This window comes from Bos mutus, chromosome 6, assembly GCF_027580195.1.
Source record: "Bos mutus isolate GX-2022 chromosome 6, NWIPB_WYAK_1.1, whole genome shotgun sequence".
NCBI classification, from domain to species: Eukaryota; Metazoa; Chordata; class Mammalia; order Artiodactyla; family Bovidae; genus Bos; species Bos mutus.
Genome location: NC_091622.1, coordinates 29,227,902 through 29,250,938, shown reverse-complemented (window position 1 = coordinate 29,250,938; position 23,037 = coordinate 29,227,902). Strand labels below are relative to the sequence as shown.

The 23,037-nt window shown below is 38.5% G+C and overlaps 1 protein-coding gene across 2 annotated transcripts in view; it reads right to left on the bottom strand.

Moving 5' to 3' along the window:
* The window catches only part of UNC5C (unc-5 netrin receptor C), a 431,180-nt gene that overhangs the window by 149,866 nt on the left and 258,277 nt on the right, over nucleotides 1-23,037 (bottom strand). For both annotated transcript variants that reach the window (XM_070372113.1, XM_070372114.1), the window contains exon 3: nucleotides 1,870-2,013. In XM_070372113.1, the coding sequence (XP_070228214.1) occupies nucleotides 1,870-2,013 (144 nt within the window). The remainder of the gene's footprint in view (nucleotides 1-1,869; nucleotides 2,014-23,037) is intronic.

Here is a 23,037-nt window from a genome sequence, read left to right as displayed (position 1 = left end):
GTGATTAAGTTAAAATGAGGTCATTTGGGTAGCCTTAACCTAACATGACTGGCATCCTTATAAGAAGAGAAATTTGGATCCAGACAGTTACAGAAGGAAGATCATGTGAAGACATGGAGAAGATGACCATCTATAAGCCAAGGAGAGGAGCTTCAGCAGAAACCAATATTGCCAGCACCTTGATCTTGGACTCCAGCTTCCAGATCTGTGAGAAAATAAATTTCTCTTGTTTAAGCCACCAGTTGGTAGAATTTTGTTACAGCAGCTCTAGTAAACAAATACAGTGATATATACTATTGTAGGAAATTTTGACTTTATCTCAGAAGCCACTATAAAATTTTAAGCAGGGATGGAGGTGAGCTGAGGTAAGACCTGAGTTTTAGGAATCTTCCAGAATCCTGCATTTGTGGTAATAGGGAGGAAGGGCTAGAAAAGGTAAAACACTAGACTCATGGAGACTAACTGGTAAGTCATTGTAATGGCTGGGATCTAGGTCAAACAGAAGGGAAAGAACAGGCAAGAACAGGAATTGTGAGAAGCATCGGAGCCAAAACTGTTTGAACTTGGTGACTTCCCGGTGGCTCAGCGGTCAAGAATCTGAATCTTCCTGCCAATGCAGGAGATGCAAGAGATGGGAGTTTGATTCCTAGGTCAGGAAGATCCCCTGGAAGAGAAAATGGGAACCCATTCCAATATTCTTGCCTGGGATATCCCATGGACAGAGGATCCTGGTGGGCTACAGTCTGAGCATGCTTGACTGACCATATGACATGACTGAGCAGGCATGTACACAGTGACATATGAGAGGGAAGTGACACTGACATCAATGCAAACTGAAATTTAGTAAACTACAGGCGTGCAAGGGGCTTCCCAGTTGGCTCTAGTGGTAAAGAACCTGCATGCCAATACAGTAGATGCAAGAGAAGAGAGTTTGATCCCTAGGTTGGGAAGATCCCCTGGAGGAGGGCATGGTGACTCACTCCAGTATTCTTGCCTGGAGAATCCCATGGATGAGGAGTCTGGTGGGCTACGGTCCATGGGATCTCACAGAATCAGACACAACTGAAGCAACTTCACATACATGCTGGAACAGACATGCCAAGGAATTCAGATAGTACGATTTACATGGTTTTCAGTGGTTTCACACTTGAGAAAATTTCTCAGTATGGAAACTTCAGACATTAAAGCAGCATCCATGCTGTTCAAGGTGTGAATAGTACTCACTGAGAAAAGGGTCTGCAGAAAGAGCTGCAGGCAACATTTCCTCCTTGGGGATAATATGCCCATTAGCATATTCAAGAATCTGGAAAGTTTTGCAATGAAGGAACTTCTTTAACTTTGTCCAAAAAAGTATTTCCCACATTTACTGATTATGGAACCCTTTTAACCTCTCCCTGAAAGTATACTAGAAATATCTTCCTGAAATACGCTAGAAATTAATACAGTTTGGAAAACAGTGGTGTGTTTTGATGCATTAAAACAGTTCTAAAATAAATAGAGAAGCTTTGCTGGGTAATTTCTATTTCTAATAGCAAAACTAGTCAACACTGTCCTAACAAATTGGCAGAATAAACTCATTAAAGGAATGTAGTTGTTTTCCTATAGCCTAATTACTATTAGATTAAAAAAGAACACTCAGACTTTTGAAAGTAGCACTAATTCTTTCACATCCCTAAAGGAAAATTACTCAGTGCCTCGAAACAAAAAATGAAATGATATTCGGATGACTTAAGGGGAAAGTGTAGCTCAAATGCAGAAGTCTAGGAGCAGTTTTCAACCAGGGTTCTTCGACACCAGAGCAGGTGTGGTCAAGTTTTCCCATATTCCATTAGCTTCTGGAACCCACAATGCCCCTGCATAGTGACTTACACGCGATGCGCACGTAGGCTTTCCGGCTCTTGGTGGTGCCTGCCGAGCTCCAGGCTACACACTGGCACCAGTAATCTTCAGGCCCAAAGAGTTCTTCCACTTGCTGGCGTGAAATCTCAATGCTCACTTCCCGGACAACGAGACCTGCCAAGGCAAAGGAAGATTTAAGTCCAAAGAAGACTTGTACTAACAAAATACAAAACATCATACCTAATTTTTTCCCCAGTGATCCTTCTTAATGCCGTGGACCAACAAATCACATATTGCCTCTCATCTCCTCTGACTTTATTCTAGCTCCAGTTACTTGATTCACAGCTGTCTCATTCTCTTATTTGCTATTTGAAATCTTCTGGATTCATCAGAAGATGAAAGTGAATTAGATCTGTCCACAAAAATCCTTTCCCCTTATTACCTAATATTCACCCACCACCAAGTTATCTTTCTCTGTGTATTCAAACATGAACTTGAATTTAAAGTCTTCTAAGGATTCTATCTTAATTATACAGGTTGTGTGTAAGATACCCATGTGCTGTACACAGCTTTACAGTATCAGTTCAGTTCAGTTCAGTCACTCAGTCGTGTCCAACTCTTTGTGACCCCCTGAATCGCAGCACGCCAGGCCTCCCTGTCCATCAACAACTCCCGGACTTCACTCAGACTCACATCCATCGAGTCGGTGATGCCAACCAGCCATCTCATCCTCTGTCGTCCCCTTCTCCTCTTGCCCCCAATCCCTCCCAGCATCAGAGTCTTTTCCAATGAGTCAACTCTTCACATGAGGTGGCCAAAGTACTGGAGTTTCAGCTTTAGCATCATTCCTTCCAAAGAAATCCCAGGGCTGATCTCCTTCAGAATGGACTGGTTGGATCTCCTTGCAGTCCAAGGGACTCTCAAGAGTCTTCTCCAACACCACAGTTCAAAAGCATCAATTCTTGGTGCTCAGCCTTCTTCACAGTCCAACTCTCACATCCATACACGACCACAGGAAAAACCACAGCCTTGACTAGATGGACCTTTGTTGGCAAAGTAATGTCTCTGCTTTTGAATATGCTATCTAGGCTGGTCATAACTTACCTTCCAAGGAGTAAGCGTCTTTTAATTTCATGGCTGCAGTCACCATCTGCAGTGATTTTGGAGCCCCCAAAATAAAGTCTGACACTGTTTCCACTGTTTCCCCATCTATTTCCCATGAAGAGATGGGATCAGATGCTATGATCTTCATTAACTCTTTACATAAAATGAGAGAGAATGACATAAAATAATAATCATAGGTATATAAATCATTAACATGTATATTTATATACACAAGTATATATATTTAGGTTTATTATTATATGATCTAGTACTTTATAAATATACAGTGATTTTTTAAAAAACTAAGTCATTTTAAATGGCTTTATTTGGCACATTGTTTTTTATTGAAAGAAATATTAGCCTTAGTTAACAAACCTCTGCTGTTCTAGCCAGAGAATGAATGACTTTAAAGTTTTCATGAATTTTTGAAAGCCCAAATGTTTCTCTTTAATAACAATGTAACCAAAATCCTATTAAAAATAAAGTGAATTCCAGTTAAAATGCTCAAATAATTGAAATTTATTTCACAGCATTATATAATCCTAAAATAATTAAACTTGAACTTGAGTCTGGGATTATCATTTTAGGGGTATTTATCTTGTGATACCAAAGTCTAGTTCAGAGATTCATCCTGAAATATGCCTCTTTGCATTGAGCAAGAAAAATGAAATTATACATATATGGGCAATGTATGTGGGCAACTGCCACTTCTCTTGCACACCCTGCTAGCCTGGAGTGTCTTTGAGAGAACTGGAAGGGACACCCGTTAGGGAGCAGGGGCATAAATTATGTATGAGATCATGTATGAGCACAGTAAGAAAAATTAATTACGTTAGTTTGTATTGTTTGTTCATTCATTCATTCATGGACTAAATATCTATCAAGCATCAATTATGCAGAAAATATTGCACTGGGGCCTTATCCTTAATGAAGCTTTATTTTTGTGAGAAGGGCACGTATTAACTTGAATTATAATAAATGTATAAATTTATTATTTAATTACAATTGTGTTCAATGCTGCAAAGAAGTATTGAAGTAATGAGAGTAAATAACAAGGAGACTCAACTTAGTATGAAGGATCCTGCATGAGTTAGACTGATTAAATCATATGGGGAGAGGCACAGGACACATGGTAAGAAGAAGAAAGGGAAGGAGGAGACTGGGAACCCAGGAGAAGACACCTGAGCACTGCACACAGAGAATGCCAGCATGAAGTGAACCCAGAGACAAGAAAGTGACCGATTTATATACATTCTTGTGAACCTGCAGTTCTCAAAGTATGGCCCACAGAACAGCTGTATCAACATCACCTGGAACTTGATGAAAATGCAAATTCCTGGGTTCTACTCCAGACTCAGCGAAAAAGAACGATTGAGAGTCCAGCCCAGCAATATTTTAACAAGTCCTCCAAGAATCCTGATGCATGCTATAGTTTGAGAACCACTGTTGTACACCATGTTTAGGATTTGGGATTTCTTTCTGAGAGTCAAGTGTTTTAAGAAGATGACATAATCAGATGAGAATAAAAAAGGCATGCATATATAAATGCATAAATGAAATGACACATGATACAGTGACAGGTATAGGATACAGAGTTTAAGTAGCTCATAAAAGTCATGATTTCTTAAAATGTTTGATCATGACTTCTTGGTATAAGTAACATGAAAGAGCTGTCATCTGGAGATTCTAAAAAAGAGTGTTTCTGTACTTACCCTAAAATCTAGGACATTCTCTTATGGATAAAAACACTGAGGGAAATTAACAATCCCCCAACAGCAGCAGATGCTGACTCATTAGAGGATAGATAATTCTTCCCATCGCAAGTGGATGAGAGTTGAGTCACAGAAAAAACTAAGTCTTTAAGTCCAACTCATGAGTCCCTGAACTGGAATGAAGCCCAGGAAGGTGGGTTTTACAAGCCCAAGGCAGGGCAAGGTCCTAACGGAGTGACTCTATTTTAAAATATTTATTAAATATATTTAATGTTACCTTAAAATTTTGGAAATTAGTAAAGCTTTTATGTTTAAATAGTGATCAGCTTAAAAATAATTTTCAAGTAACTGGCATATCCCAATCTTTGAAAAGATTACTATATTATTTTAGCCAATGTCCAGCCTCCACAGTGAAAAACCAACTTTAACAAATAGCACTACTTTCCTTCCTCTTTCCTGGTCCTTGCTTATGCCTTTCATTTTCTTGTCTCATTGTAATTATTCTCATTTTTCTGATGTCTAGAAACTGGTGCAAAGATGGAGCCGTCTTCTCTCCTTTCCCGCCACCTTTTTAACTCCACTCTGGTATTTAATACTCTTGCCTGTTTTATTTGTTTGTACCTTTTCTGTTCATGCAGAAAGTCAGTTACTGGAAAAGAAACACTTCCTCTAAATGTTGCTGCAGTAAATTTACAGTCACCAAAGGGCTGATAAACCTGCAGTGTGTAGTTCCTTAGGACTATAATGGCTCTTTCCAAAATGTAGAGAGCAGCAGCAAAACAGGCTCAGGATATTAAAACCGCATACAAATATTTTGTGTCCCAAGATGATAACTTCAGGTTTCACTCCTCCCTTTTACTTAAAGCAATGAAAGGAAACCTAATTAAAAGCTAGGGAAACTTCATGAGGGCTACTGTATCCTTTTGCCCAAAGAGGCTCATGGATGTTTCTATTAACCACAAATCTAAATCCTTTTATGAAGCCACAGACCTACCCTCCTACTACAGGGATTATTCACAGTATGAATGTTCTGAATTGTGTGGCCCAGGCTCCCCATGGGCCCAGGAGTCAAGCACACACTGATTTTTGTCTTCAGCTTCACAGATGCTCCATTCAGCAGGAGATGGATTAATTACAGTTGGGTACACTGGCCCTGCCACAGGCCCAAAGCTTATATTCCAACTTTTGGTCAGCACCACCAGAAAAGAAAAAACTGAAATATTAAGTATCTAAATACTTACATTTTAGAATTGTCTAGAATTAGCTGCATTATTCAGACTCTGAGTTACTGGGTCACATATCATCTTTTTATTATCATAGCTAAGTTCATTACCTATGACATTTTGTTCATCAAACCAGAGACTAGTGGTTTGGGTAAAAGCAGGTAATGTCCTTTCTCTTTGAAAGTGAAATTTCAAATCTGCTTGAAGTCGTGAGATGGAAAAAGCAAGCTGCCTTGAAATTTGAAATGCCATCAGCGTTACTTCCAAGGCAGGTTGCTTTGAAGAGCATTTGGCAACTTGAAATTGGTTTCAGGTTATTTAAGGGTGGGGAGAAATGCTTCGGTCTACAGGATTTACTCAAATACAAATGTGTATTTTCCATCCCGTCTGATAACATCAAAGATTTCCCATCACTGTTCATCCTTTAATAGTGGCATCTCAAGGATGCATGCTGTTTGAAGTTTGCAGTGATTTGCTTTTATAACAGGACTCATTGTGGTTTGGGAGCCAGAGTGTAGAAAAGTAATTAGCATATTATACCAAGAAGTCTTATAATGAGCATGAATATGTACTTGTTAATAGGGAGTTTCAACTGACCTTAGAAATTCAGATATAAATGCAACCCTCTGATTGGATCTTTATGAGGCTATACACGAATAGAGCAATAAAATCTGGTACTTGACAATTATTTCTTATCTTTAGCATAATTTTAACTTCTAATAGTGTTGACATCACTAACAGTGTTTTCCTAGAGATTATTATAAAGTGATCAAAATTTGTGATTAATGCTGCTGTAAAATTATTTAAAGCATATCCACATTTCCCCAGAAATATAATCTGCAGTGCTTTCAACAAATAGTAAAAATTTACTAATGTCAAAAATTAACTGTTAAGTTCCAGAAATGTAAAGATGGATCAAGTATCACATCCAAGCTTGTGCTACTTATTTATCATGTTTATTAGGTGATACTCAAGTTATGCATCATCTTTTTAAAATATGTTCATCAAATCTGCATCATTTAATACCCCATGTATGTTTCACTAAAAAGCATCTTCACCTCATGTTAGTCTGAGGTGTTTTGTGTGCCCCAGTTGTATTTTTCACCCGTCCCAATCACTTGATCTTTCACATGCAAAGGGAAGTTTTGAGACACTTTGCTGTGTAGACCTGGCAGTTCTATTTCTCCCAGTACTCTCCCTATGGGGAGAAGAGCTACAGAGGTCACTCTACCAAATCTCATCGGAATATATTCACATAGTACTTGGAAATGTACAAAGCTGCAGGTAAGGATGTTCTGGAATATACTACAACATTTTATTGAATTAACATGTTTTCTCTTTTTCATGCTTTCTCCTAGAGCTCAATCCTATTAATTTTCACCAATATCTAAAATATGAAACATAACAGTTTGAGATGTCTTAATATAAATTTAATCACACAAAATCCTTTTATTTAAAAGGATGTCATACCATAAAAACTGAAAATTATTTTAGTAACTTATAACTCTCACTAAAATAATAAATATGATAACTTGGAAGGCAGAACTTTATAATTACAACATTGCTCTTTGTTACACAAAGTCATTTGACAATCTTTAAAGTACATCAGGAACAGCAGACACTGTAAATGCATAATTTACCAACTTCCCTCTGAAATGTTTCCCTTGAATTTTTAATATATAATATATAAACAGGCCACCTAAGTAACTAAAATTACTTTGTGTAATTGGGAATTGCAACTTACTAGGGTATTAGATTCTGAAAGAGATGGGAATACCAGACCACCTGATCTGCCTCTTGAGAAATTTGTATGCAGGTCAGGAAGCAACAGTTAGAACTGGACATGGAACAACAGACTGGTTCCAAATAGGAAAAGGAGTACGTCAAGGCTGTATATTGTCACCCTGCTTATTTAACTTATATGCAGAGTACATCATGAGAAATGCTGGGCTGGAAGAAGCACAAGCTGGAATCAAGATTGCCGGGAGAAATATCAATAACCTCAGATATGCAGATGACACCACCCCTATGGCAGAAAGTGAAGAGGAACTAAAAAGCCTCTTGATGAAGGTGAAAGTGGAGAGTGAAAAAGTTGGCTTAAAGCTCCACATTCAGTAAACAAAGATCATGGATCTTGTCCCATCACTTCATGGCAAATAGATGGGGAAACAGTGGAAACAGTGTCAGACTTTATTTTTCTGGGCTCCAAAATCACTACAGATGGTGACTGCAGCCATGAAATTAAAAGATGCTTATTCCTTGGAAGGAAAGTTGTGACCAACCTAGATAGCACATTCAAAAGCAGAGACATTACTTTGCCAACAAGGTCCGTCTAGTCAAGGCTATGGTTTTTCCTGTGGTCATGTATGGATGTGAGAGTTGGACTGTGAAGAAGGCTGAGTGCCGAAGAATTGATGCTTTTGAACTGTGGTGTTGGAGAAGACTCTTGAGAGTCCCTTGGACTGCAAGGAGATCCAACCAGTCCATTCTGAAGGAGATCAGCCCCGGGATTTCTTTGGAAGGAATGATGCTAAAGCTGAAACTCCAGTACTTTGGCCACCTCATGCGAAGAGTTGACTCATTGGAAAAGACTCTGATGCTGGGAGGGATTGGGGGCAGGAGGAGAAGGGGACGACAGAGGATGAGATGGCTGGATGGCATCACTGACTCGATGGACATGAGTCTGGGTGAACTCCGGGAGTTGTTGATGGACAGGGAGGCCTGGCATGCTGTGATTCATGGGGTCGCAAAGAGTCGGACACGACATAGCGACTGATCTGATCTGATCTGAGTGTATTAGATTTATTATGAATATTTTTGTTAAACTTATATTTACTGTCTTTGTGATATGGATGAATTTTCCTGAAAGTTAAGGAATAACATGGCTGAGACCAAGAGGTTCAAGAGATTTTCTTGGAAGAATTTTGTTCTTTTATGTAATAGTTTGACTTGATTCCCTTGTATGTGATAATTTCTAGTCATTTGGTTCTGTGTGGCATTCTGTGTCCAATAACGGTCTGTGTTTTAGTTCGTTATATTTTTGTTTTATCTAGAGCTGAGAAAAAAATATGCATTGGATTATGTGTCTGGAAGTGGGGAGATGTCTAGCAGTTCTAGAAAGCTATTAGGTTGGTGCAAAAGTAATTGCGGTTTTGCATTGTTGAACTTTGCCATTTGATATTGGAATACATTCTTAAATAAATATGGTTATGTTATATATCATTTTAATGTGCATTTATCACTTTATGTTTTTTTGCTAATAACATTAAACTTGTGTATTTTATATTTATTTTAGAAAATGATGTTAGACAAAACACAAATTCAAGTGATTTTCTTATTGTTCACAATGGATCATGAAGCAGCAGAGACAACTTGTAAAATTGACAATGCATTTGGTCCAGAACTGCTAACGAACATACGGTGCGGTGGTGGTTCCAGAAGTTTCTCAAAGGAGATGAGAGCCTTGAAAATGAGAAGTGGAGTGACTGGCCATTAGGAGTTAACAATGACCAACTAATGATCAAATGATCAAATGATCAATGATCAATGATCAAAGCTGATCCTCTTACAACTACACAAGAAGTTGCCGAAGAACCCAACATTGACCATGTTGAGGTCATTTAGCATTTGTAGCAAACTGGACAGGGGAAAAAGCTTGATAAGTGAATGCCTCATGAGTTGACCACAAGTCAAAAAAATTTTCATTTTGCATCGTTGTCTTCTCTTATTCCACGCAACAATAACGAACCATTTCTCCCATCAGATTATGACATGTGAAAAAAGGTAGATTTTATATGACACTGGCAGTGATCAGCTCAGTGCTTGGAGCAAGATGAAGTTCCAAAGCACCTCCCAAACCAAACTTGCACCAAGAAAAGGGCATGGTCACTCTTTGGTGGTCTGCTGTCCATCTGATCCATTATCAGATCAGATCAGATCAGTCACTCAGTCGTGTCCGACTCTTTGTGACCCCATGAATCGCAGCACGCCAGGCCTCCCTGTCCATCAACAACTCCCGGACTTCACTCAGACTCACGTCCATCGAGTCAGTGATGCCATCCAGCCATTTCATCCTCTGTCATCCCCTTCTCCTCCTGCCCCCAATCCCTCCCAGCATCAGAGTCTTTTCCAATGAGTCAACTCTTCGCATGAGGTGGCCAAAGTACTGGAGTTTCAGCTTCAGCATCATTTCCTCCAAAGAAATCCCAGGGCTGATCTCCTTCAGAATGGACTGGTTGGATCTCCTTGCAGTCCAAGGGACTCTCAAGAGTCTTCTCCAACACCACAGTTCAAAAGCATCAATTCTTCGGTGCTCAGCCTTCTTCACAGTCCAACTCTCACATCCATACATGACCACAGGAAAAACCATAGCCTTGACTAGACGGACCTTTGTTGGCAAAGTAATGTCTCTTCTTTTCAATATGCTATCTAGGTTGGTCATAACTTTCCTTCCAAGGAGTAAGTGTCTTTTAATTTCATGGCTGCAGTCACCATCTGTAGTGATTTTGGAGCCCAGAAAAATAAAGTCTGACACTGTTTCCACTGTTTCCCCATCTATTTGCCATGAAGTGATGGGACCTGATGCCATGATCTTCATTTTCTGAATGTTGAGCTTTAAGCCCACTTTTTCACTCTCCTCTTTCACTTTCATCAAGAGGCTTTTTAGTTCTTCACTTTCTGCCATAAGGCTGGTGTCATCTGCATATCTGAGGTTATTGATATTTCTCCTGCCAATCTTGATTCCAGCTTGTGTTCTTCCAGCCCAGCATTTCTCATGATGTACTCTGCATATAAGTTAAATAAACAGGGTGACAATATACAGCCTTGACGTACTCCTTTTCCTATTTGGAACCAGTCTGTTGTTCCATGTCCAGTTCTAACTGTTGCTTCCTGACCTGCATACAAATTTCTCAAGAGGCAGGTCAGGTGGTCTGGTATTCCCATCTCTTGAAGAATTTTCCACAGCATTATAGCTTTCTGAATTCCAGAGAAACCAGTATATTTAAGAAGTACGCTCAGCAAATTGATATGCACTGAAAACTGCAATTCCTGCCGATGGCACTGGTCAACAGAAAGTGCCCAATTCTTCTCTCCAACAATACCCACCCACACGTTGCACAACCAACACTTCAAAAGTTGAATGAACTGGGCTACAACGTTTTGCCTTACTTGTCATATTCACCTGACCTTTCCCAAACTGACTACCATATTTTCAAGCATCTCGACAACTTTTTGCAGGGAAAATGCTTCTATAACCAGCAGGAGGCCGAAAATGCTTTCCAAAAGTTCATCTAAACCTGGGGCATGGATTTTTACACGACAGGAATAAACTTATTTCTCACTGGCAAAAATGTGTTGACTCTAATGGTTCCTATTTTTATTAATAAATATGTGCTTAAGCCTAGGTTGTAATGATTTAAAATTATGGTCCAAAACTGTAAGTCCGTTTGCATCAACTTAATATATGTCAACCACAGATAAATGCAATCTTCCTTTCTGAAACTTCAAATTTTAGTTACAAGATGCTATTAAAAGAGAGTGACAGATGACTTACACCAACAATGCTAACACTGTTTTGCCCTTTTTTTGCAGGAGTGTCAGGTTCAGATGTCATAACATCCTTGTAAGGAGAACCAGTGCTCCTACCTTTAAAAAAAATGTAGTTAATTAATTTATTTTATTTTTGGTTGTGTTGAGTCTTCATTGCTTCTCTGGCTTTGATGGCTTCTCTTGTTGCAGAGCATGGAGGATAGAGCTCAAGGGCTCAATATCTGTGGTGCACGGGCTTAGCTGTCTTGCCATATGTGGAATCTTCCTGGACCACGGATTGAACCCATGTCCCCTACATTGGCAGACAGATTCTTAACCTCTGGACCACCAGGGAAGTTCAGTGCTTCTACTTCTGATTTGACTTCTCACCACCATCAAATTAGGGCTGCAAGCATGAAAGATAATTGGAGTGGTGGGTATATAAAATATTTTATCTTACTTATAGAGCTGTATAAATGAGCTGGCAGAAGTTAATCCTACCAGTTTTGGCCCATCATTTAATTCTTATTCCTAACTTTGGTGATGAAAGACCTATTGAAACTCTGAACTAAAATGCTTTCTCTAATTAACCTCTTCTTGTATGTCAATGTTTTTTAGACTATAAAGAAGCAGTTGTGTGAGAACATGATACAGCACAAAGCACATTCCACTGAGATAGCAAATACATTCCTCATCTAAATATTTTCCCTAAAACATCAAACTTTATATATATTTGAATATATATACTCAACATTTTTCTTTAAAAGCAGAATTGTTAATAATTATCTAAATCTAACTACATGCATTCCTTTCTGTCCCAATTTCAGGCAGTTCATCAGTAATTTCAATGGAGGTAATTTTAACAAATTTTTTAGAAAAAGATTTCTGTCAATAATGGTGGGGAATAATAACGAGTTATTGGAGATTAGTTAACTGTGGAGTTATAAATTATAGACCTTATTATACTTTCATCCAGTCCTTCATGCAATAGGTATTTATTGCGACTCTATTATATGCTAAGGACACAGTGGTAAAGAAGATCCATAAGGACTCTGTCCTCCTATGGGTTACTTTCTACTCTGGAGATTGGTCTTCAGCATCTGATTTATGCATAGTAGCTTCCAAGATGGGCATGGAGATGAAATGGTTATGGATTCTGCTTCTGTCTAATATGAGAGATAAAATCAGTAGTTTACTGAGTAAAGGGACTCTCTCAAATGCATTGTATATCCATCAGGATAGTAATTGGCACAAATATTTGTCTAGTTAATGTATGTTAAATGAATTAATGATTTGTATGCTATAGCTATAATCCAAGTAGTGTTAAATCCTAGGAATAAGTAAATTTAATTGTAACTCAGAACACTAAAGGTAACTAGTATTTAATGAGCATCTACCATGGGTCTCAGTTAATCTGCATAATAATTCTTGGGATTAATATTGTTAAAACTATAATATGGGTAAGGTATGGAGGTGGGAATTTTAACAACTGTTTACACAGCCAATAACTACTGAAATCAGGATTCAGAACCACAGTTGTCTGAATCCAAAGTCCCAATTCCTTTCACTACAACAATATTCCTCAACTGTGCCTAGAAAAAGTGGTTTCTGCTCAAATAAGTTTGGGAATTTCTGCTTAATACAACATTCTCTTAGAAACTTGGAATGCCATTAGTATACAAAAGGCATTGATAAGGAGTTCTGCCATAAAGAAGTGGGTTTAATTTGGACTGCCAACATTCTCCTCAGGCTTCCCTGGTGGCTCAGATGGTAAAGAATCTGCCTGTAAGAAGAGAAGAGACCCAGGTTTGATCCCTGGGTGAGGAAGATACCCTGAAGAAGGGAATGGCAAACCAATCCAGTACTCTTGCCTGGAGAATTCCATGGACAGAGGAGCCTGGCTGGCTACAACTCATGGGAAAACAAAGAGTTGGACACCACTGAGCAACTAACACTTACTTACTTAACATTCCCCCTAATTTATTAAGCCATAGAACCCTATAGTCAATGTAAACAAAGAACCCATTTCAGCATGGCTTTCAATGTGGTTTTGCTTAGCATTCTCCAGATGTTGGTATATAGAATAAAAGTAATCCACTGTTTGGAAAGTTCCAAAAACCCCATAAAGAAAGCTACAATGAAATAGTTTTAGAAGGAGAGATCAGGGAAAACCTGGGGAATAGAATATTTGAATTTGATGTTGAAGCATCGTTTGGGTTTAAAAATTTAGAGATGAATCAAAGAGACTTGAAGAGGACAGAACAGCAAGAAGCCAAATGGCAGAGGAGAAAAAACATGGAGATCACAATGCAGAATAGTTTACATGAATTAAGTAAGAAATAAGACCAGAAGAGAGGTTCCTGGAGAGCCATGTATGGCAGCTAGAGAAGACTGTTTTATGGAGAAGGAGCTTGTAAAAATTGTACAGTGGCGAATGACATTTTAAAAATGACATCTGCTTTAGAGAGATTAATATGGCTTTACTAATAAAGAAAACTAATCTGATTTATTTAAATTGAGTTTTCATAATTTTAATTATCATTACAAAATTTGTTTTCAGAACTATGATCTTACATGAAGTCATTAATCATGTGTTAAAAGCAATATTCTTGGTGACCCTCTGAAAACAGCCTGACAATAAAAATCAGGTACAATTATTCAGAATAATAATCAGTCCTACTGTCAGGCTTTTATTTGTTTTCTTATCCCAAATGATTTAGAAACAAGCATCAAGTGCTTTCACCTCTGGAGAGACCGCCACTTATAATAGTTCACATGTAGGTTATTGGGGACAGCTACTTATTTATTTTAAAAGCAGTGCATTTATTTTCTTTAAAAAAAAAAAACTTTAAAATCAAATGAAAATTGCTCACTTTTTGGGAAAAATTCAACTCATGCAGGACAATTGTTATTACAACTGGAGGGTTAGACAAATACTTGTCTATGCTGAGTCGCTTCAGTTGTGTCTTGACTCTGCGACTCCGTGAACTATAGCTCCTCTGTCCATGTAATTTTTGAGGCAAGAATCCTGGAGTGTATTGCCATTTTCCTCCTCCAGGGGATCTTCCCAACCCAAGGATCAAACTTGTATCTCAAGTCTCCTGAATTGGCAGGCAGGTTCTTTACAACTAGTGCCATCTGGGAAGCCCTTTAAGACATTTTTAAAAATACTTGTCTAATACACAGCCACTTAGTGATTTATTTAGTTAAGAGAATAAATTCCTGCTCAGTATTTACTATTTGACTTTTGGAAAATCTTAAATTCATCAACCCTTGGTTTCCTAACTTGTAAAATGAAGTTAAGAATTTATTTGTTTTATTGGGTGGTGAGAAAAGAAATGGACTAACGGCTACAAAAGTTCTTGAAATCAATAAAATTCTTTTTTTTTAATTTTATTTTATTTTTAAACTTTACATAATTGTATTAGTTTTGCCAAATATCAAAATGAATCCATTACAGGTATATATGTGCTCCCCATCCTGAACCCTCCTCCTCCCTCCCCATACCATCCCTCTGGGTCGTCCCAGTGCACTAGCCCCAAGCATCCAGTATTGTGCATCGAACCTGGACTGGCATCTCGTTTCATACATAATATTTTACATGTTTCAATGCCATTCTCCCAAATATTCCCACCCTCTCCCTCTCCCACAGAGTCCATAAGACTGTTCCATACACCAGTGTCTCTTTTGCTGTCTCGTACACAGGGTTATTGTTATCATCTTTCTAAATTCCATATATATGCGTTAGTATACTGTATTGGTGTTTTTCCTTCTGGCTTACTTCAAAAATTCTTTTAAAGTATAAAGGAATAACAACTGGGAATAAAACTCTGTTTTATTAACAAAATTATCATTGCAAGTACTAACACAGTCTTAAGAGAGGGGGAGAACACCCTAACTGGAAATTGTGTTAGTTACAAACCCATATGAGAAAGACATGGCTGCTTTGGGAAATTTTCAACAGAGCTGGGAGAGTTCAGTCTGGGTGGGGACGTCAACTGTCCAGGACAATGTAGATGTGGCTATGATTATTTAGAAACGGAATCTGAACAGCAGGAACAAGTTCGAGTGATTAGCCTTTAAGTTTCCTGTCCTTCAGCCCAGTCACCTAGGACTTTACTCACCCCCAAGGTCCCTATTACATCAGAGCACAGATAGAGGGGAGCTACCCTGATGGGTAAGTGAAAAGTCTACTGGTTTCTGTAACCAAGGAACTTGCATAGCTCACCCATTAGGCATTACTTACGTCCGTATCCAACCACCAGGTAAAACAAGGACTCTAAGCAACCAAATGGAAATAACTAACTAGGCTAGTTCTGACTACTTTGGGGCAGAATAAGCAAACACTCACTGTTTAGAGAAGACTTAAAATTGATGAACTTAATTACATCTTCTCACTTTCCAACTGGCATGTGAATTCCATCAGGGTACAAATTTTTGTTTGCTATCTGATGTTGCTGTGATCTAGAATAATCCTTGGCACACATTGTAGGTAGGCAATAATTATTTGTTGAATTAATGAAATAATATTTCCCCTAGGACACTATGATATACTTATTTAAAAGATATGTGATTGTGTCCCCTTATATCTTAGAGGAAAGGAACTTTCAGTCATGGTGGCAGTTGTACCTCCTATCCTAGCCAGAAAGACATACTCAGACACAACTATGATTTAAATTTTGAACGTCCTTTGGTAATTGCACTAACAATGGGGAACAAAAGTGGAGTTACTGTAATGCTTTTTAGAGCCTCCAAAGTTGTTGAGCCTCCAGTAAGAGCTGAGTAAATACAGATCAAGTGCCAATGAGATGGGCTTCCCAGGTGGCTCAGTGGGTAAAGAATCAACCTGCCACTGTAGGAGACGTGGGTTCGATCCCGGGGTCGGGAAGATCCCCTGGAGGAGGGCATGGCAATTCACTCCAGTATTCTTGCCTGGAGAATCCCATGAACAGAGAAGCCTGACGGGTTACAGTCCACGGGGTCACAAAGAGTCTAACATGACAGAAACGACTGAGAACACATGCATGCGCCAACGAGATCCCTTTTTCTTATCCTTAAAAAAAAAAAAAAAAAATCAAGTATGTGAGAAGGAATAAATTTACAAAAAGGAGGAAAAAAATCTAACTTGTGAAATTCTAAGTAGAGATGAAAAATACTAGCATTTCATATTTCCAAGCTAGTAGTATGTATTCAACTTTGGCTGAAACACCAATTTTCAATTTTAACTTTTTAATTCTAACTGGGAAATAACTATTTGTTCTGATAGTTCCAAAATATTTCTATATATTCTGAGATCCTTGCCTCAAATATTTCTTTTGCTATTCCAAAGGAAGAGATGATTTAATACAATAATGAAAATAAGCATAAAGCACTTTAACTTTTTTCCTTTTTTTTTTTCTATAGAGACTGTCTCTTTGATCTTCTGCTGCTAAGTTGCATAGACTTAGTTTCTGATAAACCAAAGGTTTATTGGAACTTTTATAATCCAAAGGTTTACCAAACCTAGAATTCTAGAGGACAATACTGTTACAGGTAGGCCAGTAAAACCTTAAGTTTAATAAATCCTTGGCAATTAACTTAATTGAGGGTATAATCTTTGGTAAAGTACTTGGTTCAAATTCTAGTTCCTCCAGTGACCAGATGTATGACTTTCAGAAAATTCCTCTACCTCACTAAATAACACTTACCTCAATGAGAAAGAGTGAATTAAAATTCCTAACTCAGTGGGTTATTTTAATGATTATATAAGGTGACACATGTAAAACTCTTAGCAGAGTAAGCCCTTAATACAAGACTAACCTAACGTAATTTTAGAAGCTAAATAGTTTATGTCATGCTGTGTACTAAACAATGCCTCTCATTTTAGAGGCTTTACAAAATTAAAATCTATTTTCCATCACAGAAGTCTGCATGGCAGCTATTTTATCTCAGCTTTCTTAGTAATCCAGGCTGCATCTATCTGCAACCTATGTCGTTTCAGCCATGGCTACCAGGGTCCCCAAACAAGGAGAAGACAGCACAGAGAGCTCACACCTGCTCTTAAAATGCTTGGCTTGGAAGTTCACATAACTCACTCATAGCCCATGGAAAAGAAGATTCACTTGGCCAAGTTGCATGGCAAGAATGCAGGACTGGTAGTATTCATCTGTGCCCAGGAAGAAAAGAATAGGAAATGTGTATTAAATGTCCTTCTACAATATAATTGATAGAGCTCCTTCAACAGGAAAACAAGAAATTGAATTTAAAAGAAATTTTTCTTTAACTTTTTAAGAAATTTTTAAGAAATCACAGTGATATTGAAATAGTTATCAAGTCAAATGAAATTTGGATCATTGTTTTCTATGGTATGAAAGTCTTTATTGACAGAAAGAGCTAAATGTAGAAAATATAGAATACTAGACCTAAAGGCAAAAGACCTGATTTTTAGTCCTTACTTGGCTATCATCCTGGGTTTGATACCTGGGTTGGGAAGATCCCCGGGTTGGGAAGATCCCCTGGAGAAGGAAATGGCAACTCACTCCAGCACTCTTGCCTTGAAAATCCCATGGACGGAGGAGCCTGGTAGGCTACAGTCCAGTTCAGTCGCTCAGTTGTGTCTGACTCTTTGTGATCCCAGGGACTGCAACACACCAGGCCTCCCTGTCTATCACCAACTCTCAGAGTTTACTCAAACTCATGTGCATTGAGTTGGTGATGCCATCCAACAATCTCATCCTCTGTCAACCTCTTCTCCTCCTGTCTTCAATCTTTCCCAGCATCAGGGTCTTTTCAAATGAGTCAGCTCTTTGCATCAGGTGGCCAAAGTATTGGAGTTTCAGCTTCTGCATCAGTCCTTCCAATGAACACACAGGACTGATCTCCTTTAAGATGGACTGGTTGGATCTCCTTGCAGTCCAAGGGACTCTCAAGAGTCTTCTCTAACACAACAGTTCTAAAGCATCAATTCTTTGGCACTTAGCTTTCTTTATAGTCCAACTCTCATATCCATAAATGACTACTGGAAAAACCATAGCCTTGACTAGATGGACCTTTGTTGGCAAAGTAATGTCTCTGCTTTTTAATATGCTGTCTAGGTTGGTCATAACTTTTCTTCCAAGGAGTAAGCATCTTTTAATTTCATGGCTGCAGTCACCATCTGCAGTGATTTTGAAGCCCCCCAAAATAGTCTCTCACTGTTTCCACTGTTTACCTATTTGCCATGAAGTGATGCCATGATATTAGTTTTCTGAATGTTGAGCTTTAAGCCAATTTTTTCACTCTCCTCTTTCACTTTCTTCAAGAGGCTCTTTAGTTCTTCACTTTCTGCCGTAAGGGTGATGTCATCTGCATATCTGAGGTTTATTGATATTTCTCCTGGCAATCTTGATTCCAGGTTGTGCTTCATCTAGCCTAGCATTTCTCATGATGTACTCTGTTATAAGTTAAATAAGCAAGGTGGCAGTCCATGGGGTCACAAAGAGTCAGACAGGACTGAGTGACCTCACTTTTACTTTTCTTGGCTATCATCACTAAGGAAGGGTTTCTTATCTCTCCCTGCTATTCTTTGGAACTCTGCATTCAAATGGGTGTATCTTTCCTTTTCTCCTTTGCCTTTGGCTTCTCTTCTTTTCACAGCTATTTGTAAAGTATCCTCAGATAACCATGTTGCATTTCTTTTTCTTGGGGATGGTGTTGATCCCTGCCTCCTGTATAATGTCAGGAGCATCTGTCCATAGTTCTTCAGGCACTCTGTCTATCAGATCTAATCCCTTGAATCTATTCTCACTTCCACTGTATAGTCATAAGGGATTTGATTTAGGTCATACCTGAATGATCTAGTGGTTTTCCCTACTTTCTTCAATTTAAGTCTGAATTTGGCAATAAGGAGTTCATGATCTGAGCCACAGTCAGCTCCTGGTCTCGTTTCTGCTGAATGTATAGAGTTTCTCCATCTTTGGCTGCAAAGAATATGATCAATATGATTTCAATATTGCCCATCTGGTGATGTCCATGTGTAGAGCTGTATCTTGTGTTGTTGGAAGAGGGTGTTTGCTATGATCAGTGTGTTCTCTTGGCAAAACTCTGCTAGCCTCTGCCCTGCTTCATTCTGTACTCAAAGGAAAAATTTGCCTTGTATTGCCAAATTGCCAGGTATTTCTTGACATCCTATGTTTGCATTCCAATCCCCTATGATGAAAAGGACATCTTTTTGGGGGTGTTAGTTCTAGAAGGTCTTCATAGAACTGTTCAACTTCAGCTTCTTCAGCATTACTGGTTGGGGCATAGATTTGGATTACTGTGATATTGAATGGTTTGCCTTAGAAACAATTTTCTTCAAAAAAGTTAGAGATACCAAGGGAACATTTCATGCAAAGATGGGCTCAATAAAGGACAAAAATGGTATGGACCTAACAGAAGCAGAAGATGTTAAGAAGAGGTGGCAAGAATACACAAAAGAACTATACAAAAAAAGATCTTCATAACCCAGATAATTCCGATGGTGTAATCACTCACCTAGAGCCAGACATCCTGGAATGCAAAGTCAAGTGGGCCTTAGGAAACATCACTACAAGCAAAGCTAGTGGAGGTGATGGAATTCCAGTTGAGCTATCTCAAATCCTAAAAGATGATACTGTGAAAGTGCTGCACTCAATATGCCAGCAAATTTGGAAAACTCAGCAGTGGCACAGGGCTGGAAAAGGTCAGTTTTAATTCCAATCCCAAAGAAAGGCAATGCCAAAGAATGCTCAAACTACCGCACAATTGCACTCATCTCACATGCTAGCAAAGTAATGCTCAAAATTCTCCAAGTCAGGCTTCAAAAATATGAGAACTGTAAAATTCCAGATGTTCAAGCTGGATTTAGAAAAGGTAGAGGAACCAGAGATCAAACTGCCAACATCTGCTGAGTCATTGAAAAAGCAAGAGAGTTCCATAAAAAACATCTATTTCTGCTTTATTGACATTGCCAAAGCCTTTGACTGTGTGGATCACAATAAACTGTGGAAAATTCTGAAAGAGATGGGAATACCAGACCACCTGACCTGCCTCTTGAGAAATCTGTATGCGGGTCAGAAAGCAAAGTTAGAACTGGTCATGGAACAACAGACTGGTTCCAAATAGGAAAAGGAGTACGTCAAGGCTGTATATTGTCACCCTGCTTATTTAACTTTTATGCAGAGAAAATCATGCTAAATGCTGGGCTGGAAGAAGCAGAAGCTGGAATCAGATTGCCAGGAGATATATCAATAATTTCAGATATGCATATGATACCACCCTTATGGCAGAAACCGAAGAAGAACTAAAGAGCCTCTTGATGAAAGTGAAAGAGGAGAGTGAAAAAATTGGCTTAAAGCTCAATATTTAGAAAACGAAGATCATGGCATCTGGTCCCATCACTTCATGGCAAATAGATGGAAACAATGGAAACAGTGAGAGACTTTATTTTTAGGGGGCTCCAAAATCACTGCAGATGGTGACTGCAGCCATTCAATTAAAAGACGCTTACTCCTTGGAAGAGAAGTTATGACCAACCTAGACAGTATACTAAAAAGCAGAGACATTGCTTTGCCAACAAACGTCCATCTATTCAAAGCTATAATTTTTCCAGTAGTCATGTATGGATGTGAGAGTTGGAGTATAAAGAAAGCTGAGAGCTGAAGAATTGATGCTTTTTAACTGTGGTGTTGGAGAAGACTCTTGAGAGTCCCTTGGACTGCAAGGAGATCAAACCACTCAGTCCTAAAGGAAATAAATCCTGTATATTCATTGAAAGGACTGATGCAGAAACTGAAACTCCAATACTTTGGTCACCTGAGGCGAAGAACTGACCCATCGGAAAAGACCCTGATTCTGGGAAAGATTGAAGGCGGAAGGAGTAGGGTACAACAGAGGATGAAATGGTTGGATGGCATCACCAACTCAATGGACATGACTTTGAGTAAACTCCAGGAGTTGGTGATGGAGAGGGAGGCATGGTGTGTCGTAGTCCATGGGATCTAAAGAGTTAGTCATGAGTGAGCAACTGAACTGAACTGAACTGGCTATCATCATAACTTTACAAAGGGCATTAAATTTCTCATTTTCTTAGATTGTCCTTTCTCAGTGTATTTCACCAGACTTTCACTAGATCAAAAAAAAATTTTAAAACAAAGTATTTTGTAGGAAGACTTTGGCAAAGACTGATGGCTCCTCATATCTTCCGAAGAACACAGTGAGACCACATTTTGTAGCTTACTTTTAAAAGTTATGGTCAATATAATGTGAGTGGAAGGAACGTGTACATCTTCTTGGCCAAGATATTGAAGAAGCTGGTGAATGTCCTCTTTGCTGTCTTTCCCTTTCTGCTGGGAGGATGCAGAAGATGAAGCCTCAGAGAACAGCAGAGCCACAAGAGGGAAGGAGTTTAGGTCCAAGCCTGACCAAAGAGTACAGTGCTGCCCTACAACCAAGGGCATTTTCCTGGGACTGTTACGCAGACTGTTCAATCGTGTTTGAGTTTCCAACTGTATCGTTGGAAAGGTATAATTGTTACTCTGTGTGCATGCTAAGTTGCTTCAGTTGTGTCTGACTCTTTCTGACACTATGGACCGTAGCTCATCAGGCTCCTGTCCACGGGTTTCTCCAGGCAAGAATACTGGAGTGGGTTGCCATACCCTCTGTAGCCTAGTATAATACAGACTTAAATGATACAGATAATAATATGCCTGGCACACAGTAGGTTTTAATATATGAGTATTGGATAAATGAGTGAACAAAATACTTATAAATTTCACAATACTTTGTTTTTTTAAACCATGATTCAGTGCTTAGCTCCAAATAATGAAATTTTTAAAAATATTTGGCAACATCCTGTTATATACATAGAGAAGAATTTCTATTAATTTTTTCTCATATATCTGAATGTGATTTTAATATTATGCTCCCAATGCTATAAAAGAGTATAATTTGCTTATTATGTAACAAAAATGTTTTCAAATGGTATGCTTGCAGGTTTTCAAAGTACTATTTCTAAAAACTGTTGAAACTGATGTGAAAATCTAGGTTATAATGTTTAGTGACTGTCACAATTTTTTTTAACAGTCCAACATCTTATTTTGATGTTTCCACAAGAGATAGGGAAAGTAAAACTTAAAATAATGTAAGAATAATGCCTGATTCTGAATGCTGTGTATAATTTGTAATGTCTTCATGTCCATTCTGCACTAGCACCACAAAGAAAAAGAAAGAAGGAAACATGACTGCTTCCCACCATAAGCTCTGATTCCCTGAGATATTTATGTAACTGTATAATACTGCCAACTGAACAAACAGCTTCAATCATGTGTCTGTTCATATCTCCAGGCAAAGTTTTGTTCTTTTTCCTTTCTCTTATAAATGTAGTCCCTTCAAAGGCTACATAAGCTAGTGGATAAACAATCTCTGTGGAAGAACAGGAATGCTGGCTATTTAACACGTGCAGCTCAGTGACAAAAAGTGTGGAATCACAATAAACAATATTCTGTGATGATAACACTAATAAAGATGATAACATTTTCATGATTAGGTATGTTTTTAGTAAAATTAAATTAATGGACAGGACCATTCAGTCTAAAGAACACATACAACATGCTGACAAACAAAACTGGGCTTCAGCATAAAGTGTGCATGTT